The sequence below is a fragment of the Momordica charantia genome (genome assembly GCF_013281855.1).
Source record: "Momordica charantia cultivar OHB3-1 chromosome 4 unlocalized genomic scaffold, Mcharantia_2.0 BLBB01000004.1, whole genome shotgun sequence".
Lineage (NCBI taxonomy): Eukaryota > Viridiplantae > Streptophyta > Magnoliopsida > Cucurbitales > Cucurbitaceae > Momordica > Momordica charantia.
The window spans coordinates 9,759,902-9,770,472 of NW_028275162.1; the positions used below are offsets into that span (position 1 = coordinate 9,759,902).

At 32.0% G+C, this 10,571-nt stretch overlaps 1 protein-coding gene across 1 annotated transcript; it reads right to left on the reverse strand.

The window, feature by feature from the left end:
• Positions 1-2,030: 2,030 nt before the first annotated feature.
• LOC148211759 (uncharacterized) lies at positions 2,031-3,300 on the reverse strand. The gene has a single exon (XM_088123161.1). The coding sequence runs from the start codon at positions 3,097-3,099 to the stop codon at positions 2,275-2,277; it is 825 nt and encodes a 274-aa protein (XP_087979287.1). The 5' UTR covers positions 3,100-3,300; the 3' UTR covers positions 2,031-2,274.
• Between the last annotated feature and the right edge of the window lie 7,271 nt (positions 3,301-10,571).

A 10,571-nucleotide genomic window follows, 5' to 3' on the forward strand; every position in this document is an offset into this window, starting at 1 on the left:
GGTATGAGCGAGTTTAGCGAGGAAAATTTGCACAAATAGCAAACACTCTGATGATCAAGTTAGTAAGAGACCGATTTTAAGTCTCAAACTGAAGAATCAAATTGCGTACCTGAAGTCAAACTGACGTTCTTATTTATAGGGTGTCACATGGTGGAGTCATAAGTCGAAGTCTTTATCTCGACGCATGGCATTTCCTTCAACCGACGGGAGTTTGATCGAGCTTTCAGGTTTCCGTTCGTTGAACTTCGAAAGTTGGACAAGTTGTGTTTTCAAGATTCTAGGGAAATATTAACATATTGATATTTCCTTCTCCATCTAGTAAGTCTTATTTTACCCTCTAACATAATATATATTTTAAGAATAGATCAATTACTATTTTTAAATTTTATGGTCTCCTTTTCAATTTGATTTCTCTAGTTTCGTTAAATGTTTTAAAAATGTCTCATCGATTTATCAAATCTTGTTTTATGTGATTATGTATGACAAATTTTCGGTGAGGTAAGAAACTTTTGAAAAATCATAAAATTATAAGGAATTATAACAAAAATTTTTAAATTATAGGCACTAACTTAAAATTATAAGACCAGCTATATGAAGGTAATTGACAAATTGACCCTTAAAAATATTAATAAAACATTAAAAACTAAATACTAAGATCATATTGACATAGTTAAGAACAACTAATAAACAAATTTAAAAAGAAAAACAAATAATTAGAAATAGAATATTACTGAAGAACACGAAAAAATATTGCTTTCATTACTCCGTTAATTCCATTTAAAATTTTAATAAAAGAAAATCCAAAATTACAATTTTAACTATAAGATTTGGGCTTCGTTTTTCAACTTCATATTTGTTGAACCAAAAATCAAGATAGTTTAATTTTTTTTTATTACTCCATTAAATAAAATATTAAATAATTTAAAAAAGAAAAACAGCAAAGTCGGTTGAATTACAGGATAAAATTTATTCCTGTAATAAATATGTGGTACGAATCCCAAAAGAGAATTTATTCAGTTTTAGGTGGAAGTTAATATTATTGGTCCAACTCATCATGGTTTTTTGCATTAACAAATGTAATAAAAAATAATTTGTTTCGTCGGCACCCCGTGTATTTCTAGCCACGGTTAAATATTTGACAAATAAGAAAGAGAAATACAATTATATATAGATATATATTATATATACACACACAAATAGGAAAGATAAATACAACTACATATATATTATATTTTTCAAAAAATTAGAGAACTGTAAAATTTTTATTTGTAACAACACAAGAATGTGTATTGACTGGCACCTACTACATATGAAGATAAATACTAATAATATTTGTCTACACATGTTCTTTGGTTAAGAGTGGAATTCAGTTACCTATTAAATAGCGTTGAAATAGACCAATATAAACATACCACATAAAATATTTAAATTTCTAGTCGGATCTATTTTTGGTAGTTGAAATCGATTCATTAATTAGACACATTGAAATAGACCAATATAAATAAATCAAATCAAGAATTCAGTAATAATTACTACTGATAGAATGATAGGTTAGTATTATTTTTAGAGACATACATCGTCCCATCATGTAAATAATTAAATGATGTCGTATGTTATAGAGATTAAACCTATAAAATGCTGGTCAAGTGATATATAACCTATATTAATGTTATGTACCTAAGTGAAGAAATCATTTTGTACCAAAAAAAAAAAAAACCCTAAAAGTTTTGTACATATAAAAGCAAGAACACCGAAATAAGAGATTTAGTAGTTGTTAATTAGATTACTGTTTAAACAAATGATTTCAAGAACAAGATTTCAGTTAAAAAGTTCTTATTTAAGTATCTTCTTATTAATTATTTTCTTTAAGTAAGTTTTTTCTTTAGAATAACAAAATAATCTTTCTTCCTTAACAAAAAAAAAAAAAAAAACCTAATATAGTAGATCTTTTTTTTTTTGTAACAATAAATATAATACATCTTAAGCATGCATGAACATAATCAAACATCACTTCAAGGAGTAGTCTAAAGTTTGAGCAAAAGAATAAAGAAAAGAATAACTTATTGAAATATATGATATCTCCCTTCACCACCATGCAATATTAGTTCCAACACATTAATTAATTAATGACTTACCCAAATATATCATGAATGATCAGATCATTATAATCACCATCAACAACTGATTAAATTTTTGAAGAATTAAACTCACAAATTATCCCAAACGAAGAATTCGAAGAACGTAGGATTGGAAGAAAGGCCAAGTTGTTCATGTTCAAGCCAGCTTTTTGGCCGCAGTCTTTCCGGCGCCGTAGTTCTTAGCATGAAAGTCAGAGAACAAAGCGAGGAGCGACGAGTAGAAGGCGACGTTGAAGCACCAGCCCCACACGCCCGCGCAGCCCGGCCCCTTATGGGTGACGTGAAAATAGAGCATGAGCGCCAACACGACGAAGCTGAACTGAAACTGCGCGATCTGGCACTCGGTGACCATCCTCTTCCAGCGCGGGCGCACCCCGAGGGCGCACGACAAGTAGTAAGTGTACATCAACACATGCACCGACGAGTTCGTGACCAGAACCAGTGGGAACAGCGACTGCGAGGAGTGCAGCCACAGATAGCACATGATCACCACAGTGGCGTGGTGGTACACGTGAAGGAAGGTGAGACGCTTGATGGAGCCGCTGAGGATGATCAGAAACGTGTCGATGAACTCGACGATCTTGGAGAGGTAGAAGACATAGGCCCAGAAGAATAGGGGCCCTCGCGGCGGCGTCTTGGGTGGGAGGCAGAGGATGTAGTGGAGGTGAGGGGCGTGGGAGAAGGTGGAGAGGGTGCAGCCAAGGGCCATAGTGAAGGAAAGGAGGAGGAGGACAAGGTTATGAACGACAGAGAATCGTTTGAGGACCGACGACGGAAGGTGGGGGAGACGGAGGTTGGAGAGGAGGAATGTGAGAGAGAGGTAGGACAGGACAGTGATGGTGAGGAAGAGAGGGGACGAGCCTATGGTCTGGCCCTTCGACCACGAGAAGTTGAGGATTTTGGGGTGCTCGACAAGCCAGTAATGGAGGTGTTCGGAGACGAACATGTTCGAGTTATTCATCGTGGATAATCACACAAAAACAAGAGGGTGGCCTAAGAGTTGTGGAAGACAATGGGAAAGAGTTTTGGCCTTAAATTGGAAGACAAAGGGGGGGTTGCTTTGGTGCTAGTTGTGAGCTGGTCCTATATGGTAGCTGGATGAGAGCCTCTCTCTTGTGTATTTAATCTTATAGATTATTAAGACTGTGCAATTTGGTTGGTTATTGACCATATTTATAAGTTATGTGCACAATGGAAGGCTTTCACTGCCAATGGACTGTCTTGAGAGTAGTGAAAAGATGGCTGTGTGTGCTGCCAATATTGTTGGGGAAGTAGAGCACTTTCATGCCTCCAATTAAAGAGGAATTAAAGAGGGGAGAGAGATTACATTACTTTACTATCTCCTTCTACAATAGAGTGGGGAGCTTACTTGGGCTCATCTATAGCTCCAATATCATCCATTGAATCTATTCTCGAAAGGGCATTCTTTTATTCACATTGGCTGTGGGGGTTTTCCAAAAAAGTGATATATGTCATTACTAGAGATGGAAGTGTTATTTGAGATGAATGAAATTCAGTACCTTCTCTGTATCAATTTTCGTGGTTCTGTCTCAAAATCAATTGGCGTTGAGGTGGAATCCATAAATATTAATATGGTATCAGAGTCCAAAAGTTCAAACGAACATCTGATCTAAAAATGGGATCCGATCAAGATTATGAACCTAAAAGAACACCATCTTGAGGGGCATGTTAAGGATCTTACATTAAAAAGATAAGGGACGACCTAGCAAAGGTTTATAATATAAGTGGCTCACCGTTCTTTTTACCAATTAGTTTTGAAATAGAATCCTCTATAAATCTTGATATGGTATTAGATCCCAAAGAGCTCAAACGAGCATTCAGTTCAAAAATGACGTTCTGCGAAGATCAATGAACAAAAAGAACCACGATCTTGAGAGGACACATTAAAGATCCTACATTAAAACGTTGTAAAGTTAAAATATATGTTTCATGAGCGCCATGATGCTGCCTAGGAAATTTAAAGGTTTGGTTAAAATTCACAATTAAAAAAAGGTAAGAGAATGTCAAGAAAGACGATAATAGTGGAAAAGAGAGAGAAAATAAAGATGTCTGATTTAACTGTCTCTCAAACAAAAAACTTTAACGCCTGATAATCATTTTGTTTGATAGTTAATTTAATTTTTTGTGTTTTTTGTTTTTTAAAAACTATTTTGAAATTTTAGATAAATTAAAAAAAATTTTTAAAAATACATTTATATTTTTCAAAATGTCTTTTCGTTCTCTAATATATTTATCTCTAACAAAATTCTTTTTCATTCTAAAATTTTTCTCTGCATAAATATCTCTCTAAAAATTATTTTTCTTTTTATAAGATTTTAATATTTTAAATAATTATCATTATTTCCGTCTCTCTCAAAAAATTTTTATATTTTTTTTTCTTTTTGTTATAACATATCACTCTTATTTCTCTCTTAATATTTTCCGAACTTTTCTCTCTTTAAAATTTGTCTTTTATAACTTTTATTTATATTCCTAATCTATTTTTCCTTTAAAAATTATGTTTTCTTTTCTTGTTAAATTTTTGTTCACTATAACTTTTATTTCTCTTTGTATTTATTTATTTTCTCTAACAAGTATATTTTCAATCTTATTTTTATCTCTAAATTTTTTCTCACTATAATTTCTTTTTCTTTTTCCAAAGTTTCTTTTTCTTTCTAATTTCTTTTTTTTCTTTAATGGGTCTTTTCCTCCCAACTTTATTCTTTTTCTCAAAAAAATTTCTCTTTTTGTCTTTTAAATTTTCTTTCCCTAATTTTTTTTTCTAAATCTTTTTCTTTATCTCTCTAAGATTATCTTTCAAAAGATTTCTCAAAAATTTTTTCTAAATCTATAGGATTCTTTAACTTGGATCTCGATTCTCGGGCCGAAGAACGAGGTGGAGATAGAGGACTAAAAATTTTCACGAGCACGAGAATGGGTGAGAAATCCTCACTCCCGTCCCAGTACACCATTGTCATCTCTACTCTATATAGAATTTTCTTTTTCTAATATATATTTTCACTGTTCTAACTTTTTAAAAACATAAAATTAAAAATGGTTAGTAACCATGTTTCATTTTCAGTTTTTTTAAAAACAAAAACAAAAATGAGTTATCAGATATATATATAGTGTTTGTTTTTTAAAAACAGAAAACTAAAAACTAGAAACAGAAAACAAAAAAACCAAAAACCAAAAACAGAAATCGTTACCAAACGGATCCTAAATTTTTCAACACCCATAGGTGAGTAAAGTAATAAAGAGACAAGATGCAAAATACACTCTTAATTTAATATTTATCTTTGTATTTTTTATTAATAAATAAGGTTTAAGTATTTTAATTGGACTATAATTCAATATTTTATGATTACATTGAAGATATAGATAAAGAAGAATTTGTCAAGATGAGCTGCTCATCGATTAAGACAACTGGCTCATTTCCTATCAATTAGAGTTTTCATTTCCTATCAATTAGAGTTTTAATCTTCTATCCCTACATTTGTTTGTACTAAAAAAAAGCTTACCACTTTAGAAGAAAATTTAAGCTTCACAAATTAGTTATTTCATAAGACCTAAATAGATAAGCTAAGGTGCCCACACATTGTATCGACATACATCATATTACACGAATTTTAGTTTATTATGTAAATATTAAAGATTCATTTATCTTCCTATTTATTTATTCAAAGGAAATTTAGTAAGCATTTTTGGCGAAAACACTCACAAGCCGGTAATTGGTGATCTGAAAATGGAAATATTAAAATAAGATACTTAATGAAAGTAGAGTCGTATTCCATGTTTTGATGTGTTTATTTATATTTTGATATTTATTTTATTTTATTATATTAGATTTATTTTTTAATTTGAATTTGAGCTGATTAATGTCTTTCCAATTGCCATATATGTATCACTTTCTAAAGTTATATTCTCAAATTGATTCTTTCATTTTCAATTGAGATGATTGTGGTCTAATTTGTTTTGACATTCCATTTTTTTATCAATCCCATTTTCTTTTTACATTGTGCTGAATAACAAAGACGAGAGTAGCGGAGAGCAAAATTGTTTAATCACTCTCAAAATGTTCGAGCATTGTTCTTGGTGTAATAGTTTTGATTGAGAGAGAAATTTTTATGTAATTTGATAAGGGCATGTTGTAAGAAATCTATCAAGTCTTGGAAAAAGAGGCATCTACCATTAAAGGGCGAGAGAGGAGTAGATCAAGTATTGCGACATGATTTCAGAAGAGAAGAGAGTTATTTGGTGCATAAGCTTATTGATCGTAAAATTGAAGAACTTGAGCGCCTTTGAGTTCTGTAGGGGCATTGAGATTTTGTTTATAGTTGAGTGAATACAAAGAGATTACATTTGTTCGTTGGAAACTAATATATAAGGTAATAGATGGCTAATAATAGGGAGTAACAAATCTAACAAATACATAAAAAAAATATGACCAAATATAATAGATTCCCTAAACAACCTCCCTCGAACTAAGGGAGAGGAGGGCATTAGTTTGGAACACAACTAGCTAAAACAATCCATTGGGAGAGGCTTCTGTTGGAATCTTTGAAGAATTAATGTGTTTTTGCTATTTGATTAATTAAATCAATTGGAGTGATCAATTATGTATATGTTTTGGTACCGAGAGTAATTATAAATTATCCATAGGTAAAATATATAGATATCACAAAATAGTTTTCAAATTGATGGGGGCCAAATTGGAAATAATTAAACTTTGTAACCGACCAATAGTTATTTAGTCGGTTACAGACGAGTTATGGTCCCCCCACATCACGTATGTTCTTCTCTCATATATTAGAGACTGTGGAAATCTAGACTAATTCATGATTGTCTAGACTTGGAAGATCGAACCCACCGGCCACTCAATAACGTTCAATTATGGATCAAGGTACGGTTCCGCTTATTTTGTATATTAATTCTCTTGAATTGAGATGGGAACTCGATTTTAATTTTCCCAACAAGTAGTATCAAAGACCTCCCATTGTTAATTGTTGAGCAATGTTGATGTGGAATCGAAATTACTATACATCATGCACAATTGTCGTCGATTTGATTTTATTATTCTGGATTTTGTGATTTTTTGGATTGGAGGTGCAGTTAATTGTGAATATTGGTAGTTTGGGATCTATTACTCTTCCACTTCCACTTGCATCAGTTAATTGTGAATGTTGGTTTTATTTGTGTTATATAAAAAAAGAAAAAATAATAAATTTTGATTATTTTATTTTATTTAAGAATTCGTGAACTGAATTTTTAATGGTGCATTTTTATTGTACTTTGGTCTTAGATATCGGGTTATGCAACTTATGCACTTATTTTATTATGTGTTTGACTATGTTGTTCTATCATATATATATAATTTTATTTCAGGACTTCATAAATTCAAATTTTGGTAAATTTAATTTTATGGTTAATAAAATTGTGTTAAATATATGATTGAATAATTGAAATTCGATGTCGCAAAAGTGACATCTCTTGTGGAGATTATTCATGAATGTGTTTAATGTTTGAGTGTTTGTATATTTCTGCATATATTAGTCGGCCCAAAGGAAGGTTGATATTTGCATGAATTACATACATTTTTTGTGTTGATAAATGTGTGATAATTACAAGGCTTTTGGGCATGTGAATAATAAATCGATCCAAAGATATTATTTGACGTGGATTTATTGTCAATATTTGATCACTATGCCAAGATTACCACTTACGGTCAATATTACTGTCCATAGACTTTATGTTGATGTTGTGTTAGGTATCTTGTAGAGGGATTAACCATTATTTGAATTTTATGATTATTGTGACTAATTGTTAAATATTAACAATTACTGATGTGACCATTATTGTATATTTAAATTTGTTTTCTTCACAGTTGATATTGCTACAACTTCTGCTATTCTCAACAATATTTCTATTCTTAATGGTTCAAACTTCAAAGATTGGAAAGAAAATATGGTTGCATTTTTAGGCTCATGGATTTGTACCTTGTATTTAGGATAGAGCCACCCTCTCCTCCTTCAGCTGAGAGTTCTCTTAATGATGGAGTCTCTTTGAGAAGTGGTATCACTCAAACCGCTTAAGTCTATTGATCATAAAGCGCGATCTTCCTGATGCATTTAGGGGTGCGTTATTCAAAGGAATAACAAATGCTAAAGATTTCTGGGCTGAAATTGAAAAATATTTTGGTGAAAACTATAGGGTTGAAACAAGTATACTTTTGCAAAGCTTGATTTCAATGAAGTATAAGAGCAAAGATAACGTCAGGGAGCACATTATGGAAATGTCTCATCTTGGATCAAAACTAAAGCCACTTAAGGTTGAGGTATCTGCTGAGTTGCTCGTGCACTTAGTTTTGCTCTCTCTACCTACACAGTTTGACCAAGTTAAGGTCAATTATTTTTGTCAAAAGGGTGAATGGATTATTAATGAGCTCATTTGTTACTGTGTGGAAGAGGAAGAGCGATTACTGGAGCTAAAGATAGGCAATGCTCATTTTGGCAAGCATCACCAAGGACCAAGAAAACAAAATTCTACAGCTTCTAAAGATCCAGTTTCTAAACTTATGTGGACATATAAAGAAGATTTGTACCAAAGTTTCATGGCTAGAGTGTGAAGAAAAGGTACCCCTCTTGTTTGGTCTGTTCTTCAGTAAATCCAACTTCAGTACCTTGAAACATGTGATTGTGAGATTTTGGTGCAATTACTCACATAAGTGTTTCTATCCAGGATTGCCTAAGTTACCGAAAGCAAACTGATGCTGAAATAAACATCTTTGTTGGTGGTGGCAAGTTTGTAGCAATAGAGGTTATAGGCATTTCCGGCTATTCTTAAGTACCTGTTTTTATTTGAATTTTTAAAGACACCTTTGTTGTACTATCTGAGATGAACTTTGGTTTGTATTTTCTATGTTTGTAAATACTGTTATTAAGTATTTTGGTAATAGTTCTTTGTTTAGTCTTTGAATTCAAATATTGTGGGCATGGTTTTCTTGATGCTTTTTGCAACTAGAATAGACCAAAATAAAGTGTTTAGCAACCTAAAGGGTATAAGTTATTATGATCCCACATTTAAGAAATTTTCCTACACAATTTTTCGGATGTTGAGTTTGAGGGGAGAAATAAGGGTAAAAACATTGTCCTTTGAGATGGTCCTTATCAGCAAAATCAACAACCTCAAGAATAAATGTCCTTTGAGATGGTCCACTAGAGGAAGATCAGAAATGTCCATTTTGGATAATTTCATAAACTTTCTTTAGGAACAATGAGAATAATATGTGATAATATAAATGTCATCAAGTTATTATCTCGTTAGGTTTTGAGATAAAAAGTTGTTGATAATTGTGCGTATCACAAGTTCAGTGGGAGTAAGTATAAAGGAGACTAAAATAATTTGTTGACATCCTTGTCACTAAGAAATGAAATTTAGTCTCAGTTAATGCCCGAAAACAATCTTGAAGTTGAGAAAATGGAAAAAGGTTCTCTGTTCATCTGCAAGGAATCTAATGCTCAAGTATGTGTACATATGCGGTACTATTGTATACATTGTTGGGATGTTATGCAGATACTTAAATAACTCTGATAAAGATATTTTTGGTAAGCAGCCAAATGGAGTTGTAAGGTATTTGTAAAGAATATAGAATATATGCTCACATATTAGAGATCGGATCAATTTGAGATCATTAGGTATTTCGACCCTATTTAATGGATGCCAAAATAGTGGTAGATCCACCTCAGGCTGTAATAAATGGTAATCCAATCACATGGAATCTAGCTACAAGTTTTTGTCACATGGCTGCAAATTTTAGAGGGTGTTGAAAGACTACTCGAGTTTATTGTGACAGTAAATAAGTCATATTCGATTAACATTAGGAATTCATAAATTCCTAATTGTGAAGGAAAGAGTGCATAGTAGACATAAATCTATAGAGTATATTGGGACAAGTTCCATAATAGCATATCTGCTTGTAAAAGTATTACCACCCCTAGGCCTTTCATTTAGGGGTGTTATTGGAAATGAGGAAATTATGTTTTAGTGAGAGTTTGTATTGCTCTATGATTGATTTGGACATATTTATTATGTATTTTGGATTCTGATCAGAAATATGGAAATTAAGTTCATTATACTTTGCCTCTTTAGGTTAAAGATTTTGATCTCACTTAAGAAAGTACCCGTTGAAAACAGGCATGTATAGATCACATTTCATGTAATTTTCATGCTATACATCCAATGTTTGATCTATGTCATTTAGTTATGTTGGTATTTGTGACCACTTATGGGTTTAGTTGCGTTTTATTGTAACAAAACCTCTTTTATCCTTACTGACGTAGCTAATCGACAAGATTGTTTAAGTTTACTCCTTTTTACAATAGCAATTTTGGAGCGCATAAAGTCAAACACATTTGTTAAGTTACATATGTGGCC